This window comes from Mustelus asterias, chromosome 6 (assembly GCF_964213995.1).
Source record: "Mustelus asterias chromosome 6, sMusAst1.hap1.1, whole genome shotgun sequence".
NCBI classification, from domain to species: domain Eukaryota; kingdom Metazoa; phylum Chordata; class Chondrichthyes; order Carcharhiniformes; family Triakidae; genus Mustelus; species Mustelus asterias.
Window position 1 is genome coordinate 89,726,410 of NC_135806.1, and position 23,406 is coordinate 89,749,815.

A 23,406-nucleotide genomic window follows, 5' to 3' on the forward strand; every position below is an offset into this window, starting at 1 on the left:
CTGAAAGTATCAATCTCAATTTTTTTGGCTACTTCAATAGAGAACTGTGGGCAAATACTCCAATTTAATGTCATCACATCTCTTTCAGTGACGAGACTACCAGAAAGGATTGTTACAGCGCACAGTGTAGGGATGCGGTATCCCTTCCAGCAACTTCTAAATTTCTATTTTTAAATAGGCATGCACCGATGCCAGAAGTTGCTGTCTGATTTTCTGTCCAATGACCATGAATATTATCAACCTTACTTTATTCTCCACACATAACCCAGGTCAGTTACATTAAATGACATTCTTGCAAGCCTCTCTTTTGTTAAATAAACAAAACATAAAAATAGATAAATATGCAAACATTTGAATTAGGAGTACACCATTGTGCCTGCTCTGATATTTGAGAAAGTCATGGCTGATCAGATTGTGGGCTCAACTCTACTTTCCTTTCTATCCCCATAACCTTTGACTCCCTTGTCAATCAAGAATGATCAAACTCAGCCATAAAAATATTCAATGACCTTGCCTCCACTGCTCATTCCACAGAGTAACGATTCGCAGAAAAAAAGTTCTCCTCATCTCCATCTTAAATGGGAGACCCATTATTTTTAAAACTGTGTCTCTGAATTCTAATCTCTCACATAAGAGGAAACATCTTGTCAGCATCCACCAATCAACTCCCCCCAGGATCATGTGTTTCAATATGATCACCTGTCATTCTTCTAAATACAGTAAGAAGTCTAACAACACCAGGTTAAAGTTCAACAGGTTTATTTGGTAGCAAAAGCCACTAGCTTTCGGAACAGGCTGTCCCTTCGTCAGGTGGGTGGGCGTTCTCATGTAACTCCCACCCACCTGACGAAGAGACAGCCTGTTCCGAAAGCTAGTGGCTTTTGCTACCAAATAAATCTGTTGGACTTTAACCTGGTGTTGTTAGACTTCTTACTGTGTTTACCCTAGTCCAACACCGGCATTTCCACATCATTCTTCTAAATTCCAGCGGATACAGGCTTAACCTGTCCAACCTTTCCTGATATAACACCTTCATCCCAGGAATCAGTCGAGCAAACCATCTCTGAACTACTTCTAATGCAATTATATCCTTTCTTAAATAAGGAGCCCAAAATTGTACACAGTACTTCATGTGATCTCACTAATGGCCAGTACAACTGAAGCAAAACTTCCTTACTTTAATATTCCATTCTCCTTGCATTAAACAACAACATTCAATTTGCCTTCCTACTCACTTGCTGTACCTGCTTTTTGTGATTCACCTGGCAGGACACCCAGATCCCTCTTTTCGGCTTGTTCTACACCTCTCTATTTTAAATTACATCCTGCTTTTCTAGTCTTCCTGCCTAAGTGGACAAGTTCACATTTTCCCATGTTATATCCCATCAGCCAATTTTTTGCCCATTCACTTAACCTATCTATATCCCTTTGCAGACCCCTTACATCCTCCTCACAACTTACTTTCCTACTTATCACTTTGTCATCAGCAAATTTAGTTACCATTTGGTCCCTTTATCTAAGTCATTTACATACATTATAAATAGTTGGGGCTACAGCACTAATTCCTGCGTCACTTCACTCGTTATAGCTTGCCAACCCAAAAATGATCCACTTATCCCTACTCTATCTTCAGATAGCTAATCCTTTATCCATGCTAATATGTTACACCATTATTACAAACAATGCATATGTAATCGCCAGTCACTTATTTTAAATACAATAAACATCTTAGACTAGAATATATGTGATGCTGGTTTTAGTACTCACATCTCAAGCACAGTTTTCAATTGTTCAAGTTTTGATTTACTTTCTTCTATTTCTGAATCATTATTCTGGCCCAGTTCTGCTAAAAGATGCCTTGCAATATCCAAGACTTCCTGAAAGGTCATTGGAAAAATATTTTAGAACAGTCTTCAGATTTTATTTTACACCACACACACACAGAACATTATTTATTCATATAGTTATTTCTACATTTTGTAATCCTATACAAATGCATATATGGGTTGATCCAATATTAAGCCAGATTACACCTGCTCTATGTTTTTATTTGGATTTTCTCATGAATGTGGCAGCCTTTGATTACACAATTCCATGCTTTGATCATGCCTCAACATTTTGGGTAGCATATTCTGCCCGTCATCTGGAGAACTGACTGGAGCAGGTGAAATCAGTAGTTATATACAGTGCAGGATGAGAATATAGACTGGATTCCATGGATTTCTGAGCACATTGTGTTTGTAATAGGTCAGTTCCTGGTAACATTCTCAATGCTAATTGGTTGACTGTGTAGCGTAGATGGCACGGTGATTTAAAAAAGAGAGTAGCCAAATGTAACTGATGAAACGGACACGACTTGAGGGATGGTGTGGTTTGTTAGCTCTCCAGCACCTTCCGGACATATCTGTGCATACTGTTACAAGTGTAGATTTGGTTCATTGGATGTAATGATTGTTTAGTTGAGCATGTTTGACAATAGCTGTCCGGTCCCATTCATTGTGTTTGAAGCAGCTTTGATGTTCCTCGATCCAGTATGAAGGCTGAGACCTGTTTCCACAATTTCTTTGTATTCTTTCATGGAATGAGTGTGTCGCTGGCAAGGCCAACTTTGTTGCCCATCCCTACTTATTTTTGACCTGAGTAGCTTGCTTGTCCATTTCAGAGAGCAGTTTACAGTCAACCGCATTGTTTCGGATCTGGCGTCACATGTAGGCCAGACCAGATAAGGATGAAATGTTTCCGTCCCGAAAGGACATGAATGAAGTAGGTGGACATTTACAACTACTGATAATGGTTTAATGATCACCAATGCTGAGACTAGCTTGACATTCCAGAATTTATTAACTAAAATTAAATTCTACCAGCCGCCTCATGCTTCCAGGTGATTAGCCAAAGCAACTGGATTACTAGTCCAGTTACATTACCGTAAAGCCATTGTCTTCCCTAATAAAGACAAGTCTACATTACATGGTCTGCTGTGCATTCCGGATTCATTACAAGAATATTGTCTTTGTGGATACGAAAGATGGCATACAGCTTCTTTGATGACTTGTGTCAGACTTCTATGCCCGTTAACTTGAATATATATTGCAGTCTGTGCAAGGTGGAACCGATGTACAAAAGGTTGACTCTGGTAGTCGGAGCATTCGTTATGGTGCTAGTAACAAGTGGGCTTGCGTTCATCTTGTGTGAAGGGAATCCATTCAGTTGAAGTATAGACTAATATGGCAAAATAGATGTTGTGGATGTTTTTCATCACTCATTGACGAGTATCTCCTAATTAGGATGTTGGAAGCCATTTGGAGGATGGAGAGATGAAAGATCAGTAGATCATCAGTATGTGCACGCTTATAGTAGATGGGATGTAATGGTGTTTTGGCATGAGACTCAGTGAAGAGAACATCATGAAATGGCAGGGAAAGTTCCTGTTCCATCTCCATAATAAAATTAATACTCAAATTGTGATTGCTAAGGTGTCACAGGAAACTATGAAGTTCTTTCCCATCACGTTGCACATGATGAAAGTGTAATCGACAGGTCAAAACAGAGTTTAGGTTTAAGATTAGCTGATTGAAATGCTGCTTCTTTAACTCTTCCATCAAGATTACAGCAATAATTGGTGACAATAGAAATCCTGCAGTAGTTTGAAATAGGAACCTTCCCATTGAAATGTGGTGTTTAGGCACATCAGTAGAAGATTGTAAATTGAATTTGGTGACATTACAGTTCTTTTAAGGAGAAGTATTCATTATTCAATTCCACTCTGGCTTGAGGGGAGGTGTCAGACAACTGGAGAATAGCTGATGTGGTTCCACTATTAATGAAGGATTGTAGCGATAAACCAGGGAACTTCAGGCCAGTGTCTCACGTCAGTTGGAGGGAAACTATTGGAGAAACCTCTGAAGGAGAGCATCCATCTCCGCTTGGAGAGACAAAGCTTGATCAGGCATAGTCAGCATAGCTTCGTCAGAGGGAGGTCATGCCTAACAAATTTGATTGAATTTTTTGAGTAGACGAGGGTAGTACAGTTGATGTAGTTTATATGGATTTCAACAAAGCCTTTGATAAGGTCCCACATGAGAGACTTGTAAAGAAGGTAAATTCACAGAGAATACAGGGTAATTTGATGAAGTGGATTCAAAATTGGCTCAGTTGTAGGAGACAGAGGGTAATGACAGAAGACTGCTTTAGTGCCTGAAAGCCAGTGTCCAGTGGTGTACCATAGGGATCTGTGTTGGGCCCCTATTATTCATCATTTATATAAATGATATAGATGACTATGTGGGGAATAGGATTAATAAGTTTGAGAATGACACAAAGACTGGCAGGGTGGTTCACAGTGAGGCGGAGTGTCTTGGGCTACAAGATAATGTAGACAGGATGGTCAAATGGGCAGATAAGTGGCAGATGGAATTTAACCCTGGAAAGTGTGAGGTGATACACTTCAGAAGGAGTAATTGACGAGTACTCAAATGAATAGTAGGGCAGTAGGAAGTTGTGTGGAACAAAGGGACCTTGGCATGTTTGTCCATAGATCTCTGAAGGCGGAAGGGCATGGCAGTAGGGTGGTGAAAAAGGCATTTGGGACACTTGCCTTTATCAATCGAGGCACAGATTACACCTGATGAAGGAGCAGCGCTCCAAAAGCTCGTGATACCATATAAACCTGTTGTATTTTAATCTGGTGTTGTGAGACTTCTTACTATAGATTACAAAAGCAGGGAAGTCATTAAAACATAAGACATAGGAGCTAAATTAGGTCACTCGGCCCATCGAGTCTGCTCCACCATTAAATCATGGCTGATATTTTTCTCATCCCCATTACCCCCTGATCCCCTTATTTATCAATAACCTATCCATCTCGGTCTTAAAGACATTCATCACCTGGCCTCCACAACTTTCTGTGGCAAAGAGTTCCACAGATTCACCACTCTCTGGCTGAAGAAATTCCTCCTCAGCTCTGTTTTAAAGGATCGTCCCTTTAGCCTCAGGTTGTGCCCTCTGGTTCCAGTTTTTCCTACTAGGGATTCATTCTTTCCACGTCCACTCTATCCAGGCCTCGCAGTATCCTGTAAGTTTCAATAAGATCCCCCCTCATCCTTCTAAACTCCAATGAGTACAGACCCAAAGTCCTCAACCGTTCCTCATACAACAAGCTCTTCATTCCAGGGATCATTCTTGTGAATCTCCTCTGGACCCTTTCCAAGGCCAGCACATCCTTCCTTAGATACAGGGCCCAAAACTGCTCAATACTCCAAATGAGGTCTGACCAGAGCCTTATACAGCATCCCTGCTCTTGTATTCTAGCCGTCTTGACATGAACACCAACATTGTGTTTATCTTCCTAACTGCCGACTGAACCTGCACGTTAACCCTAAGAGAATCTTGAACAAGGATTCCCAAGTCCCTTTGTGTTTGATTTCCTAAGCATTTCCCCATTTAGAAAATAGTCTATGCCTCCATTCCTTCTTCCAAAGTGCATAACATCACACTTTTCCACATGATATTCCACCTGCCACTTCTTTGCCCACTCTCCCAGCCTGTCCAAGTCCTTCTGCAGCCCCACTGCTTCCTCAATACTACCTGTCCCTCTACATATCCTTGTATTATCTACAAACTTAGTAACAGTGCCTTCAATTCCTTCTTCCAAATTGTTCATGTATATCCTGAAAAGTTGAGGTCCAAGCACTGACCCCTGAGGCACACCCCACTAGTCACCGGCTGCCATACTGAAAAAGACCCCTTTATCCCCACTCTCTGCCTTCTGCCAGTCAGCCAATCCTCTATTCATGCCAGGATCTTACCATTAACACCATGGGATCTTAACTTATTTAACAGTCCTCTATGTGGCACCTTGTCAAAGGCTTTTTGGAAATCTAAATAAGTCACGTCCACTGGTTCTCCTTTATCTAACTTCCTTGTTACCTCTTCAAAGAACTCTAACAGATTTGTCAGACATAACCTCCCCTTGACGAAGCCGTGCTGACTCAGTCCTATTTTATTATGCACTTCCAAGTACTCCACGATTTCATCTTTAATAATGGATTCTAAAATCTTGCCAATGACCGAAGTCAGGCTAACTGGCCTATAATTTCCCATGTGCTATCTCCCTCCCTTCTTAAACAGTGGTGTTACATTAGCTACTTTCCAGTCCTCTGGAACCCTCCCTGCCTTCAGTGATTCCTGAAAGATCACTACCAATGCCTCTACAATTTCCTCAGTTATCTCTTTTAGAACCCTGGGGTGTAGTCCATCTGGTCCAGGTGATTTATCCACCTTCAGACCTTTCAGTTTCCCCAGAACCTTTTCCTTAGTGATGGCCTGTGCCCCCTGATTCTCCTGGAGCTCTGGCATCCCACTGGTGTCTTCTACCGTGAAGACTGATGCAAAGTAATATTCAGTTCCTCTGCCATTTCTTTGTTTCCTATTATTACTTCTCCAGCATCATTTTCCAGTGGACCAATGTCTATTTTTGCCTCTTACCTTTTATATATTGAAAAAAAGCTCTTCCTAGCTTCTTTTATATTACTAACCAGCTTGCACTCATATTTCATCTTCTCCCCCTTTATTGCTTTTTTAGTTGTCCACTGCTTGCTTTTAAAGGCTTCCCAATCCTCTGGCTTCCCACTAAGCCTCACCACTTTGTATGCTTTTTCTTTTGCTTTTATGCTGTCCTTGACTTCCCTCGTCAGCCATGGATGCATGTTGGAGTTGGACAGAACTTTGGTGAGGCCACAGCTAGATTACTGTGTGCAGTTCTGGTCGCCACATTATTGAAAGGATGCGATTGCGCTGGAGAGGGTGCAGAGATTTACCAGGATGTTGCCTGGGATGGAACTTTTAAGTTAAGAAGAGAGTTTGTGTAGGGTTGTTTTCTTTAGAGCAGAGAAGATTGAGGGGGGCGACTTGATTGAGGTGTACAAGATTATGAGAGACATGGACAGAGTGGATAAGGAACAGCTGCTCTCCTTAGTTGAAGAGTCAGTCATGAGGAAACATGGATTCAAGGTGCGAGGCAGGAGGTTTAGAGGGGATGCGAGGAAAAACTTTTTTTAACCCAGAGGGTGGTGATGGTCAGGAATACGCTGCCTGGAGGGTAGTAGAGGTAGGTTGACTCACATCCTTTAAAAAGGATCTGGATGAGCACTTGGCACATCATAACATTCAGGGCTTTGGGCCAAGTACTGGCAGATGGCAGCGCATTCCAGACCATCACCACCCTCTGGGTAAAAAAAAGTTTTTCCTCGCATCCCCTCTCAACCTCCTGCCTCTCACCTTGAATCCATGTTCCCTCATGACTGACTCGTCAACTAAGGTGAGCAGCTGTTCCTTATACACTGTGTCCATGGCTCTCATAATCTTGTACACCTCCATCAAGTGCTGGCAGATGGGATTAGATGTTTCTAATGTGTCAGTGTAGACTTGAAGGGCCTCTTCTGCGCTGTATGATTCTATGATCCTAACATTATTTGATGATTCGGCACGCCTCTGGGACAGGCACATAAGTGAACACTGACTCAATGTCAAAACTGACCATTGTATCTGACAAGTTGATTGTCATTTGCTCTCTCCACTTAATGAAATGTTTAGGTTTGTAATATAATGCATGGATTTTCCCCTTAATGGCTGGAGAATTCGGGCTGGGAATGCTCCGTTACAAATACTGCCATTAAGACAAGAGTCAGCCTCCTGTATGGTTCCACCTCAAACAGAGTACAACGTATACTCAAGTTAATGGATGTAGAAATCCAACAGAAGTCATAGAAACATAGAAGATAGGAGCAGGAGGAGGCCATTTGATGTTCCGCCATTCAATCGCAATCATGGCTGATTGTCCAACTCAATAGCCTAATCCAGCTTTCTCCCCATAACCTTTGATCCCATTTGCCCCAAATGCTATATCTAGCCACCTCTTGAATAAATAAATTCAATGTTTTGGCAATGGGCAGCACGGTGGCACACTGATTAGCACTGCTGCCTCTCAGCGCCAGCGACCTGGATTCGATTCCCAGCTTGGGAAGAATCAACATGGATTTATGAAGGGAGAATCACGCTTGACAAATCTATTAGAATTCTTTGAAGATGTAACTAGTAGAGTTGACAAGGGGGAGCCAGTCGATGTGGTATATTTAGACTTTCAGAAAGCATTTGACAAAGTCCTGCGTAAGAGATTATTGTGCAAGATTAAAGCGCATGGGATTGGGGGAAGTTTGCACGTTCTCCCCATGTCTGCCTGGGTTTCCTCCCGCAATCCAAAGATGTGCTGGTTAGGTGGGTTGGCCATGCTAAATTGACCCTTAGTGTCAAGGGAACTAGCTAGAGTAAATGTATAGGGTTATGGGGATAGGGCCTAGGTGGGATTGTGGTTGGTGCTGACTCGATGGGCCAAATGGCCTCCTTCTGCACTGTAGGATTCTATGATTCTATGAACTATGTCCCGTGGTAATGAATTCCACAGGCTCACCACTCTTTGGGTGAAGAAATGTCTCCTCACCTCCGTCCTAAATGGTCTACCCCAAATCCTCACACTGTGACCCCTGGTTCTGGACACTCCCACCATCAGGAACATTCTCCCTGCATCTACCCTGTCTGGTCCTGTTAGAAGTTTATAAGTCTCTGAGAATCCCCCTCATTCGTCCAAACTCCAGTAAAAACAATCCTAACCTAGTCAATCTCTCGTCATACATCAGTCCCACCATCCCCGGAATCAGCCTGGTAAACCTTTGTTGTACTCCCTTGAGAGCAAGAACATCCTTCCGCAGAAAAGGAGACCAAAACTGCACACAGTATTCTAGGTGCGGCCTCACCAAGGCCCTGTATAATTGCAACATATCCCTGCTCCCGTACTCAAAATCTCTCTCAATGAAGGCCAACACACTATTATTTGCCTTCTTTACTGCCTGCTGCACCTGCATGCTAACCTTCAGTGACTGGTGCACACTCCCCTCTCCCAATTTACAGCCAGCCATTCAGGCAGTAATCTGCCTTCTTGTTTTTGCTTCCACATTTATCCAAATTATACTGCATCTGCCATTGATTTGCCCACTCACCCAATCTGTACAGATCATGCTGAAGGATCTTTGCATCTTCGTCACAGTTCACCCTCCCACCCAACTTGGTATCATCTGCAAACTTTGAGATGTTACATTTTGTTCCTACATCCAAATCGTTAATATATATTATGAATAGCTGGGGTCCTAGCACCAATCCCTGTGGCACCCTACTAGTTCCTGCCTGCAATTTGAAAAGGACCCATTAATTGCTACTCTTTGTTTCTCTCTGCCAACCAGTTTTCTATCCATCTCAATACACTTCCCCCAATCCCATGCGCTTTAATCTTGCACAATAATCTCTTATGCAGGACTTTGTCAAATGCTTTCTGAAAGTCTAAATATATCACATCGACTGGCTCCCCCTTGTCAACTCAATTAGTTACAACTTCAAAGAATTCCAACAGATTTGTCAAGCGTGATTCCCCCTTCATAAATCCATGTTGACTCCGTCAGATCCTGCCACTGCTTTCTAAATGCTCCGCTATAAAGTCCTTGAGAATGGATTCGAGAATTTTCCCCACTACCGTTGTTAGTCTTCCTGGTCTATAATTCCCTGTTTTCTCTCTACCTCTCTTTTTGAATATTGGAGTGACATTAGCTATCCTCCAATCTGCAGGGACTGTTCCAGAGTCTGTAGAATCCTGGAAGATGACCACCAATGCATCCACTATTTAAAAAGTCACTTCCTTAAGTACTCTGGGATGTAGATCATCAGGCCCTGGGGATTTTTCCACTTTCAATCCCATCAATTTTCCCAGCACAATTTTTCTACCAGTATTGATATCCCTCAGTTCTCCCCTCTCTAAATCTTGCATTGTCCAATATTTCTGGCATCTGATTTGTGTCCTATTTTGTGAAGACAGAACCAAAGTACGTATTCAGTTGCTTGGCCATTTCTTTATCCACTATTATACACTCCCCTATTTCTGTCTGTAGGAGACCTACATTTGTCTTCACCAACCTCTTTCTTTTCACATATCTATAGAAACCCTTAGTATCAGTCTTTATGTTCCCTGCAAGGTTATTTTCAGACTGTATTTTCCCATTCTTAATCAATTCCTGTGTCCTTCATTGATGAATTTTAAACTGCTCCCAATCCTCAGACCTATTATTTTTTCTTGGCCAATTTGTATGCTTCTTCCTTGGATTGGATACTATCTCTAATTTCCTTTGTAAACCATGGATTGGCCTTCTTATCCATTTTGCTTTTGTGCCTGCCAGGGATAAACAGTTGCTGCAGTTCCTCCATGCATTCCTTGAAGGTTTGCCATTCCTATCCACTGTCATCCCTTTAAGTAATTCTCCCCAATCTCTAAAGGCCAACTCACGCCTCATATCTTCACAGTTTCATTTATTAAGATTCAGCACTCTAATCTCCGAATCAACTACTTCACTCTCCATTTTGATAAAAAATTCGATCAGAAGTCACTCATCCCCAAGGGGTCAAGCACAGCTGGATTGGCAATGATTCCCTTCTCATTACACAGTACCCAGTCTAAGATGGTCTGCTCTCTAGTTGGTTCCTCTAAATATTGGTCAAGAAAACCATTCCGTATACACTTCACGAATTTCTCCTCTAAGGCACTGTGGCTAATTTGATTTGCCCAATCTATGTGCAGATTAAAATCACCCATGATCACTGATATTCCCTTATCACGTGCATCTAAGAAGCTCCACAGTATTCTTTATATCCACAACGAAGAAACCATCTTATAGTAAACCAGCAATGTGCAGCATAGAGATACATCTACATTGGATAAACAAGCCACAGATTGCACACGAGACTCGAGGAACATCAAATCTGCTTCAAACACAGTGACTGGTACAAGTCAGCAGCTGATGGAATTTAAATTCAAATAATGTGAATTGTAAGGTATTCTCGGTTATGATTGTTTTCACTGGAGTTCAGACGAATGAGAGGGGGGAATCTCAGAGACTTACAAAAATTCTAACAGGACGAGACAGGGTAGATGCAGGGAGGATATTCCCGATGGTGGGGAGTCCAGAACCAAGGTCACAGTCTGAGGATTCAGAGTAGACCATTTAGGAAGGAGATGAAGAGACATTTCTTCACCCAAAGAGTGGTGAGCCTGTGGAATTCATTACCACAGGATGTAGTTGAAGCCAAACATTGAATGTATTCAAGAGGCGGCTGGATATAGCATTTGGAGCAAATGGGATCAAAGGTTATGAGGAAAAAGCAGGATTAGGCTATCGAGTTGGATGATCAGCCATGATCATAATGAATGGCGGAGCAGGCTCGAAGGGCCAAATGGCTTTCTCCTGCTCCTATGTTTCTATGTTGGGACACAAGGGGCAATTTAGCAAGACCAATCCACCTAACCTGCACATCTTTGGATTGTGGGAGGAAACCGGAGCAACTGGAGAAAATCCATGTAGAGGAGAGAACAGGGAGAACATGAAAACTCCACACAGTCACCCAAAAACCGGAATTGAACGCTGTGAGGCAGCAGTGTTAACCACTATGCTACTATGCCACAATGTGGTTGACTCTTAACTCCCTCTGAAAATGGCCGAGCAAGCCAGTACAAGGGATGGGCAACAATGCTGATCTTGCCAGCAACACCACATCCACAAAAGAGTAAAGGAAAAAAAAAAATGGTATTTCAATAGTATATGTTTACACACTTTGGAACCTTCAAACCTGGGAAAGAGAATGCATGGAGAAGGCAAAGAAAAACCCTGATTGAAAGTTGAAAGTACTCCGGCGAAAGAAATTCTAATGGTGTGAAAAATAAAGTGCATAAGGTGAATATCTAAGTGCCACTTTTGTTTGCAGCTGAGCGCTGGACCTTTAAGCCACAGTCACAGTAATGGAATGGTTTGCCGGCACACAAGGCAAAGCAGCTGTGAGATCATGGTTTGTAGGCCTATATTCTGGGAAGGTTGTTCCTTCAGCTCTGTGCCATCATTGCAGGTCTTTAACATATATGAAATACCTAATAACAATCCACTCAGATTGGTATATCTGAAATTATACGAGAAAATTTAGGAAGTTAAAAACTTGCCTGTAATTGCTTTGGCTTCTTTAGTTTTATTTTTCCTGCTTTGTATCCATTGTATTTTTCAAAGAGTTCAAAAAATCTACATTAAAAAAGGGAGGTGGAGAAGGGGTGAGGAAAAATAACGGTAGAAAAGTATTAAACATGTTTGTTCAAATAAAAATACATTTATCACATATGTTGTGTATTTTTCCCACAAGCACTCTGGAACATTTTTTCTGCAGACATCAGGGCATCGAAGTAACCAGTCCCGGAGAAATGTATCCTTTATATTTAAAAAGGATCCTTTTGTGAGATTTTGGAAGTGAGTCTGAAAGTAAGGCTCTTAGTCAGGAGATCCGATAGGGATAACTGCTCAGTGCTCAATAGCTGTTTTCTCTTTCCTCTTGGGAAGTTTTAGTAAGAGTATTTACAAAGAAGAACAAAGAAAAGTACAGCACAGGAACAGGCCCTTCGGCCCTCCAAGCTTGTGCCAATCGTGACGCCCTAACTAAACAAAAATCTTCTGCCCTTACTCAGTCCATATCCCTCTATTCATGTACCCATCCAGATGCCTCGTGTTGCTAAATGTGCCTCCTCTGGCAGTGGGTGCCAGGCACCTACCACTCTGCATAAAAAACTTCCCCGTCCATCTCCCCATAACTTTCTCCCCTCACCTTGGACCTGTGCCCCCTTGTAATTGACACTTCCACCTGAGGAAAAAGCCTCTGACTATCCACCCTGTCTATGCTTCTCCTAATTTTGTAGACCTAGTTTGTTGAGAGAGACTTATTTGTACAGTTTAGAGGTAACATCAGGACTGGTGACATGGATGCTTTTGACGGTCATTGTGATCTAAAGTCGATCAGCAGTCACAGCAGCAAGGATGTGCTTAGGAGGTAGTTGCAGATGGACGACAGAGTTGGGAGCAACTGAGCTGTTAAGTTTGCAGGAGACACTGATCTGACCGTTGCACAGAGGCTCAGCTTCCTTGACATCTCAGAAGAGCAGTGCTTCCAAAGACTGGGATTTTAAAGTCAAGTCGTTGCAGATATCTGCACCCTCCTGGGCCGACTTACCCACTGGCAGTTACATTATAACGGTGGCTGTGAAAGATAGAGAAACATTTCTTGTCTTTATGTAGTGCCTTTCATAACCTCAAGACTTCCCAAAATGCTTCACAGCAAAGAAATGCCTTACTTTTGAACCGTTATCATTGCTGTGGTGTAGGAAACACCACAGCCAATTTTATATAGCAAGATCACACAGACATAGAAACAGAAACTAAAAGCAGGAATAGGCCATTCGGCCCTTCGAGCCAGCTCCACCATTCATTTTGATCATGGCTGATCACCGAGTTCAATATCCTGATTTCGCCCCCCCTTCCCCCACATCTCTTGATCCCTTCAAACCCGAGCGCTATATCTAATTTCTTCTTGAAATCAGACAACATTTTGTGGTACTTTCTGTGGTAGTGAATTCCACACATTCACCTCCCCGAGTGAGGAGAAATTTCTTCACTTCACTTCTAAAAGGTTTACCCCTTACTCTCAAACTATGACCCCTAGTTCTGGACTCCCGCATGATTGGGAACATTCTTTCTAAACCTATCCTGTCTAACTCTGTTAGAATTTTGTAACTTTCTATGAGATCCCCTCTCACTCTTCTGAACTCCTGTGAATATAATCCTAACCAACTTAGTCTCTCCTCGTATGACAGACCGGTCATCCCAGGAATCAGCCTGGTAAACCTTTGCTGTACTCCCTCCATAGCAAGGACATCCTTCCTCAGATTAGGACACCAGAACTGCACAATTCTTCAAATGGTACCAAGGGATCCTTTTACTTGCACTTGAAAGAGCAGACGGGACCTCACTTAATGTCTCACTGAAAGATTGCACCTCTGCATTCCCATACTGCAAGGAGAGTGTCAACCTGTATTTTTGCTCACTTTTGGAGTTGGGTATAATCCTTTATGCTATAAACCGAGCTATGAGTGACACACACTACCATCTTCAAGATAAATCCAGAGACACCCTTCAGTAATCACCAGCGAGAGAGTCTACGATAATTGCGGCATGCTGTGTTCTGTGCATCACTGTACAGAGGTGAGGACTAGAGGTGGAGGAGGAGCAAGCCACTCAACATTCTTCACCTGGTGAGGATTCCAATGAAGTTCAGGAGGAGGGATATGGATATTAAGAATATCCCCAGGTGACCATATTGCTGTTCAGAATGTCAGCGTGCTTTAATAGTTCTAAAATTCAGTTAATCACTCACACTGGACCAATAACCATTACATTTCCAACCCCTTCTCATTGAATCCTACAGCGTAGGAGGCCATTCAGCCCATCGAGACTGCACCGACCATAATCCCACCCAGGCCCTATTCCCATAACCCCGTACATTTACCCTATCTAGTCCCCCGACACTAAGGGGAAATTTAGCACGGCTAATCCACCTAACCCGCACATCTTTGGACTGTGGGAGGAAACCGGAGCATCCGGAAGAAACCCATACAGAGTGACCCAAGCCAGGAATCGAACCCAGGTCCCAGGCGCTGTAAGTCAGCAGTGCTAACCACTTGCCCAGCATGCCGCCCTCCACCAGTGACAAAGCAGTACTGTAGATGCACGAATTGGTCCCAGCCAGGTTCTCTCTTCATATTCATTATCAAACAACTGAAAATCGAAGTTGGCACTTGCTAGGCATGAATTCAGAATTAGAGTCCATTATTAAAGATGAGATTGTGGAGTACTTGGAAGTGCATGGTAAAATAGGACTGAGTCAGCATGGTTTCGTCAAGGGGAGATCATGCCTGACAAATCTGTTAGAGTTCTTTGAAGAGATACAAGAAAGTTAGATAAAGGAGAACCCTCAGTGAACGTGACTTATTCAGATTTCCAAAAGGCCTTTGACAAGGTGCCGCATAGGAGACTGTTAAATAAGTTAAGATCCCATGATGTTAATGGTAAGATCCTGGCATGGATAGAGGATTGGCTGACTGGCAGAAGGCAGAGAGCGGGGATAAAGGGGTCTTTTTCAGGATGGCAGCCGGTGACTAGTGGGGTGCCTCAGGGTTTGGTGTTGGGACCACAACTTTTCACAATATACATTAACAATTTCGAAGGAGGAACTAAAGCCACTGTTGCTAAGTTTGCAGATGACACAAAGATATGTAGAAGGACAGGTAGTATCGAGGAAGCAGGGGTGCTGCAGAAGGACTTGGACAGGTTCGGAGAGTGGGCAAAGAAGTGGCAGATGAGATACAATGTGGGAAAGTGTGATGTCATGCACTTTGGAAGAAGGAATGGAGATAAACTATTTTCTAAATGGGGAAATGCTTAGGAAATCAGAAACACAAAGGGATTTGGGAATCCTTGTTCAAGATTCTCTTAAGGTTAACGTGCAGGTTCAGTCGGCAGTTAGGAAGACAAATGCAATGTTAGCATTCATGTCAAGAGGGCTAGAATTCAAGAGCATGGATGTACTTCTGAGGCTGTATAAGGTTCTGGTCAGACCCCATTTGGAGTATTGAGCAGTTTTGGGCCCTGTATCTAAGGAAGGATGTGCTGGCCTTGGAACGGGTCCAGAGGAGATTCACAAGCTCTTCATTCCAGAGCTTGTCATATGAGGAACGGTTGAGGACTTTGGGCCTGTACTCATTGGCGTTTAGAAGGATGAGGGGGGATCTTATTGAAACTTACAGGATACTGCGAGGCCTGGATAGAGTGGACATGGAGAGGATGTTTCCACTAGTAGGAAAAATTAGAACTAGAGGGCACAACCTGAGGCGAAAGGGACGATCCTTTAAAACAGAGCTGAGGTGGAATTTCTTCAGCCAGAGAGTGGTGAATCTGTGGAACTCTTTGCCACAGAAGGTTGTGGAGGTCAGGTGATTGAGAGTCTTTAAGACAGAGATACATAGGTTCTTTATTAATAAGGGGATGAGGGGGTTATGGGGAAAAGGCAGGAGAATAGGGATGAGAAAAATATCAGCCATGATTTAATGGCGGAGCAGACTCGATGGGCCGAGTGGCCTAATTCTGCTCCTATGTCTTATGGTCTTAATGGTGGCACTTATTAGACAAGAATGGTAAACATTGCAAATAGTGAAAAGCAATGCACACATACAATTTAAGGTAGTCAGTCTGGTTTGCAATGCGGTGAGTGCGCGCGCACTGGAAGCTACATATATTAGTACACAGGGCGCTGTTTGCAGACAGCAAGGACATGTACACATATTGCACCTGCTTCAGCTAAACAAACCAAGTGTCATCCACTTGCGGACTTATTCCTCAGGGCAATTCCTTAACCAATCAGGATCAAAATGTCTGGTTAAAATTTCAAACAATGCTTGACAGTTAACTGCCAGTCGCCTGGTGCATTCTGCACAACAATGCCTCTATCAATCAGAATTTATATGCTAACCAATTCGCACTTTCTTCTCATACAGTATAAATTGTGTTCCCCTTATAATTGGTACTTTTGCAGAGTACAAAACAAAACTTTTGACATGTCTCTTTTTTCAGTTATACTTCAGTAGAAGAAAATTACTAGCCTTTCATAATCACCTATTTAAGTATCCTCAGTGGATAAAAAGCATTTTCTTCTTTTCACTACTGTTCCAATGAAACCCACTAGCTTCAGCAAAGATAGGGGCAGGCTGTTCTGTCGCGAGAGACTTGCAACCAACATTGTCTGGGTATTCTGGGAGACTGTGAGGGTCCTGCCAAAGACAGCGCACCTGCGCAGGTACAACTGGAGGGAAGACAGCATGCTGAATACTGGTTGGAAGGGAAGTGTGGAAATAGGTGAGTCATTGAGTCGAGTTCCCATTTTCAAGGTCCCCTTTGGTCATCATCCCTCTCTTGGCTAGTGGCATATCACTCTTGCCTCTCTGTGACAGCATCTCGGTACGGATCAGCGATGCCTTGTATCTATCACCCTATTTTAGGAGGCAGAAAAACAGGAAGCAGTGTTCAACAGGGAATGGTGTTGAGACAACTGCTTTGCACAATTTACATAAATTGGATTGGGAATTGGATGTACAATTTCAAAATTTGCAGCTCACACCAAATTGGGGGTATAGTTATAAAAGAAGACAGCAACAAAACATAAAAAATGTCAACATACTTGCAGAGTAGCTGTGCAAATGAATATGTCACAAGTGTAAAGTGGTGCCTTTTAGTAGGAAGAAGAAAGAGGCCACATACAGCTGGAAAGTAAGACTCTAAATGAGGCAAAGGGATCTAGGGTTGTACATTCACAAATCACAAAATAGCAACATAAGTTCACAGCATTATTTAAAAAATGCAAACAAAGCCCTGTGGTTCGTTTCTAGAGGAATAAACTTGTAAAAAAGGGAAATTATGCTAAACTTGTATAGAACCTTTGTTAAACCACACTTAGCACACCCTGTACAGGCTGGTCTACACGTTACACAAAGCACATAAAGGCATTGGAAAAGCTGGGGGAATCGAACCTGGGTCCTTGGCACTGAGGCAGCAGGTTGGAATTGTGACATTAAAGGTAGATTTAGGTGGTGATCACAGAATTAACTCATCCAGATGAATACTGAGCTATTATACTGATGCGATTAGGCAAGAATTAGGGGGCATAAGATGGGAACAGAAACTGTCAGGGAAAGGCACTAATGAAAAGTGGAACTTTTTCAAGGAACAAATACTGGGTGTCCTTGATAAGTATGTCCCTGTCAGGCAGGGAGGAAATGGCCGAGTGTGGGAACCATGGTTCACAAAAGAGGTGGAATGTCTTGTGAAAAGGAAGAGGGAAGCTTATGTAGGGGTGAGGAAACAAGGTTCAGATTGAGGGTTACAAGTTAGCAAGGAATGAGCTGAAAAAGGGGCTTAGGAGGGCCAGGAGGGGACATGAGAAGTCCTTGGCGGGTCGGATCAAGGAAAACCCCAAGGCTTTTTACTCTTTAGTGAGGAATAAAAGAATGACCAGGGTGAGGTTAGGGCTGGTCAAGGACAGTAGTGGGAACTTGTGTATGGAGTCGGTAGAGATAGGTGAGGTGATGAATGAATACTTTTCTTCAGTGTTCACCAAGGAGAGGGGCCATGTTTTTGAGGAAGAGAAGGTGTTACAGGCTAATAGGCTGGAGGAAATAGATGTTCGGAGAGAGGATGTACTGGCAGTTTTGAATAAACTGAAGGTCGATAAGTCCCCTGGGCCTGATGAAATGTATCCTAGGATTCTTTGGGAGGCAAGGGATGAGATTGCAGAGCCTTTGGCTTTGATCTTTGGGTCCTCACTGTCCACGAGGATGGTGCCAGAGGACTGGAGAGTGGCGAATGTTGTTCCTCTGTTTAAGAAAGGGAATAGAAATGACCCTGGTAATTATAGGCCGGTTAGTCTTACTTCGGTGGTTGGTAAATTGATGGAAAAGGTCCTTAGGGATGGGATTTACGACCATTTAGAAAGATGCGGATTAATCCGGGATAGTCAGCACGGATTCGTGAAGGGCAAGTCGTGCCTCACAAATTTGATTGAATTTTTTGAGGAGGTAACTAAGTATGTTGATGAAGGTAGGGCAGTTGATGTCATGTACATGGATTTTAGTAAGGCGTTTGATAAGGTCCCCCATGGTCGACTTATGATGAAAATGAGGAGGTGTGGGATAGAGGGAAAGTTGGCCGATTGGATAGGTAACTGGCTATCTGATCGAAGACAGAGGGTGGTGGTGGATGGAAAATTTTCGGACTGGAGGCAGGTTGCTCGCGGAGTGCCACAGGGATCAGTGCTTGGTCCTCTGCTCTTTGTGATTTTTATTAATGACTTAGAGGAGGGGGCTGAAGGGTGGATCAGTAAATTTGCTGATGACACCAAGATTGGTGGAGTAGTGGATGAGGTGGAGGGCTGTTGTAGGCTGCAAAGAGACAGATAGGATGCAAAGCTGGGCTGAAAAATGGCAAATGGAGTTCAACCCTGATAAATGTGAGATGATTCATTTTGGTAGGACAAATTTAAATGTGGATTACAGGGTCAAAGATAGGGTTCTGAAGATTGTGGAGGAACAGAGAAATCTTGGGGTCCATATCCACAGATCTCTAAAAGGTTGCCACTCAAGTGGATAGAGCTGTGAAGAAGGCCTATAGTATGTTAGCTTTTATTAACAGGGGGGTGGAGTTTAAGAGCCGTGGGGTTATGCTGCAACTGTACAAGACCTTGGTGAGACCACATTTGGAATATTGTGTGCAGTTCTGGTCACCTCACTATAAGAAGGATGTGGAAACACTGGAAAGAGTGCAGAGGAGATTAACCAGGATGCTGCCTGGTTTGGAGGGTAGGTCTTATGAGGAAAGGTTGAGGGAGCTAGGGCTGTTCTCTCTGGAGCGGAGGAGGCTGAGGGGAGACTTAATAGAGGTTTATAAAATGATGAAGGGGATAGATAGAGTGAACGTTCAAAGACTATTTCCTCGGGTGGATGGAGCAATTACAAGGGGGCATAACTATAGGGTTCATGGTGGGAGATATAGGAAGGATATCAGAGGTAGGTTCTTCACGCAGAGAGTGGTTGGGGTGTGGAATGGACTGCCTGCAGTGATAGTGGAGTCAGACACTTTAGGAACATTTAAGCGGTTATTGGATAGGCACATGGAGCACACCAGGATGATAGGGAGTGGGATAGCTTGATCTTGGTTTCAGATAAAGCTCGGCACAACATCGTGGGCTGAAGGGCCTGTTCTGTGCTGTACTGTTCTATGTTCTATGTTCTAATTTTCAAGCTTTATTTTGATGTTTTATATCTTTGTTTTGCATTTGTTTTACTTACCTCATGAGATAGCATACAGAAAGACAATAATTAGAAGAATTTGGAGAATGACAATACAACATGCCATTACAAGTGGCATGCCAGTAAGTCTTATTAGCTATTTTCACCCATCACCTCCAATATGTATAACACTGCACAAAACTGGAATCCACAAAACTGGCCTCAAGTGTTAACACAAAGAATATAAATCCACCTATTTTTTTACACCGACTTAAGTGCTTGGAGGCCCAGTTATGGAGACTCAAAGATCTATTTTGACATTAATAATGTTTTTTTTAAATCAGAAATTGATCTGTTATATCATTGTGATATTACAGAGAAAATCTAAATTGCATTCGTAAGCACGTGGCTTATATAACATACAATAAATCATATTTTATGATATATATCCCACCTGTATGAATGAACTCCACCAGTAGTCGATCAATATACATACTGAAGGCTTAACATTCTGGCAAAGATAAGGTGGTTTTTTTTATTTTGTATTGTGCTGGCATTGACTTCAGTCTTAAGTAGCAGTGATATTTCTAGGGCAGCAGCTCAATGTGCAAATAGTTCAGAAAAGCAAAGGAAACACTCAAAAATAACACTGATAATTAACAATCACCATATTGTTTACAATTTAAGACAAAAATTAAATTATGCCTTACCTCTGGTGTCTGACTTCCATTTTCATTTTTTGTTTTGGAGTTCGATCCCCATGCCTTATGACTGCTATTACACAGCGAAGCTCCATCCTACACAAAAGCAGATTGGCCAAATTCAAATAAATTATTTCAAGATCATTACACATTATTCAAGTCAGATTAGTTTACAAATTTAGGAACCACTATTCTTACACAAAGCTCAAACTTCAAGATAATTCTCTCAATCAGAAAAAAATGGTTTAATCCAAATTTGCTAGTTACTCTTCATACGTAATACTGTGTAATATCCTCACATTGTGCCTGATGTAGTGGGTACAATAGGAATGTTCTCCACTTCAGTCGGAACAGACCACGGAATCTGAAACTGGGGAGCTAACTCTCGCATTATGATGTTTCTGTAAAATAGACCATATTCGTGAAAGAGTAAATCAGTCATAGAATAATTTTAATTTCAATTCCATACATTATTGGTTGGCTTATGCTTACCCAAACTGAATATTTAAAAGGTAAATCATTAACTGCAGATGTATACAAAGATGTCAACTTGAGGCATACCTAAAACTTTCAGATGTCCACGTTCTAGCAATGAAAATGAATTTTTCACTACCATTGCGATAAAGAAGCTTGGTATTTTTGAAGGATGGCCAAGAGTTTCAGCTTTAGGCAATAATTGCAATTGGATGGAAATTGCACTTGTTTTCTAAAATAAAGTTTTGGTTCCAGTTTTTGCTCAAAATCATTTGCATGGACTTGTTCAGAAGACAAAAACAAACAGTATTTAATGGACTCAGGTAATTTGTGTATGAAACTGGCTAAGATATATGAAGTAAATAGTCTCACAACACCAGGTTAAAGTCCAAAAGTTTTGTTTGATAGCACAAGCCACTAGCTTTCGGAGCGCTGCTCCTTCATGAAGCAGCGCTCCGAAAGCTAGTGGCATGTGCTACCAAATAAACCTGTTGGACTTTAACCTGGTGTTGTGAGACTTCTTACTGTGTTTAACCCAGTCCAATGCCAGCATCTCCACATTAAGCTATATGAGACAAAGGGTAGTGCTGAATACATGTTTTCCTGACTTAACATAAGTATGCAGTGGGGTCTACCAGATGTCAAGTCCATTGCTTTCCTAGTTTTATATAAATGACCTGTGCTTAGGGAAAGGGAACATAAATTTGAAATTTGCAATTGAAAATTTGGCAAGATAATGAATAATGAGCATGAGAGTAGTGTAGGAGGCTGAAGGACAGACAGACTAGTAAAATGGGTAGACACAACAAAAAAATCTAAAGTGAATAAATGTGATTTGATGCACTTTGGAAGAAACAACAGGGAGAAGCAGGATAATTTAAGGGCAAGATAAAAGCAAAACACTCCAGATGCTGGAGATCTGAAATAAAAACAAAGTGCTGGAAAAACTCAGCAGGTCTGGCTTAACTCAATACATTTGGTGTGATGGCAGTTGGTTTTGCCGGGGCCAATCCCGCTGGCTGGAGTGGAGTGGACTCGAACCCGATTCCAAGCTTGCAGCCTAATTAATTATACACAAGAGTCACCTGGCATGTCGGGAGCTGATTCATCTACCCACCATCAGCTGGTGGGTTCAAAGGTCCCAGCGCCATACTTAAACGCCAGTCCAACAAATAAATTTCATTCACTTCAGCCCATGTGTCTTCAGAATTCCATCCACAATATCTGGAAGCCGGAAGCAAAAGGTTACCTCCCTCAAGAAGGCAGCATCCGCTTGAGCCACCAGGCCCTGGTCTCCTTGATCCATTGAGTCTGGGCACAGAGACATTCCTGTACACACTGGATGGCTCCAGGAACCACCAGAACATCACCTCTCTGGCCTGAGGTGCTATTTCCCTCATTGGAATTCAGAAGAATGAGGGGAGATCTTATAGAAACATAAGGTTATGAAGGGATTAGATAATATAGAAGCAGGGAGGTTGTTTCCACTGGCAGGTGAAACTAGAACTAGGGGGCATGACCTCAAAATAAGGGGAAACAGATTTAGGACTGAATTGAGAAGGAACTTCTTCACCCAAAGGATTATGTATCAGTGGAATTTCCTGCCCAGTGAAGCAGTTGAGGCTACCTCATTGAATGTTTTTAAGGCAAGGATAAATTTTTGAGCAGTAAAGGAATTAAGGGTTATGGTGAGTGAGTGGGTAAGTGGAACTAAGTCCACAAAAAGATCTTATTGAATGGCGGAGCAGGCTCGAGGGACCAGATGGCCTACTCCTGCTCCTAATTCTTATGTTCTTATGTCGGTCACTGAAGCACACGCAGTGCAGGAAGTGGATGAATGGTTTCATCTAATCCACCAGGCTCTCTCAGCTCCCTCCATTGTCAAACTCTCATCATGGCATTTTTTTAAATTTGATTTATTGTCACATGTTTTAGTATACAGTAAAAAGTATGGTTTCTTGTGCGCTGTACAGACAAAGCATACCATACATAGGGAAGGAAAGGAGAGAGTGCAGAATGTGTTGCAGTCTTAGCTAGGGCGTAAAGAAAGATCAACTTAAATGCGAGGTAGGTCCATTCAAAAGTCTGGTGGCAGCAGGGAAGAAGCTGTTGAGCTGATGTAATATCCTGCTGGTGTGACACAAGGTTGGAAGTCCTGACGAGATTCCAGAGAACAACTGATTTAATGAGCATTTATGAAATGCAAATGAATAGAAATTGTGTTCACACCACTAGGAAGGCTGACCCACCAAGGGGAGAATTACAATGTGGTTTCACGTTGGGTTTCCAACTTTTTCACTCCGCAACATTTACTGCCACCAAACCTGCCATGGGTGGGATGGGAGTGTTCCATCCATTAACTCTGTTTCTCTCTCCAAAAATACTGCCAGACCTGCTGAGGTTTTCCAGTACTCTGTTTATATAATTTAAATGGAGTAT

At 42.4% G+C, this 23,406-nt stretch overlaps 1 protein-coding gene across 15 annotated transcripts in view; it reads right to left on the bottom strand.

Moving 5' to 3' along the window:
- The window catches only part of ppip5k2 (diphosphoinositol pentakisphosphate kinase 2), a 165,104-nt gene that overhangs the window by 108,216 nt on the left and 33,482 nt on the right, over positions 1-23,406 (bottom strand). For 14 of the 15 annotated variants that reach the window (XR_013498190.1, XR_013498188.1, XR_013498189.1 and 11 more), the window contains exons 10-13: positions 20,793-20,894; positions 20,503-20,589; positions 12,083-12,158; positions 1,768-1,877 (exon numbers count right to left, since the gene is read on the bottom strand). Coding sequence is in view for 12 of the 15 variants with exons in the window: in XM_078214712.1 (XP_078070838.1) it covers positions 1,768-1,877; positions 12,083-12,158; positions 20,503-20,589; positions 20,793-20,894 (375 nt within the window). In the remaining 3 variants the exon portion in view is untranslated. Of the gene's footprint in view, positions 1-1,767; positions 1,878-12,078; positions 12,159-20,502; positions 20,590-20,792; positions 20,895-23,406 lie in introns of all 15 variants that reach the window. The other variant, XM_078214706.1, reaches the window with a different exon arrangement.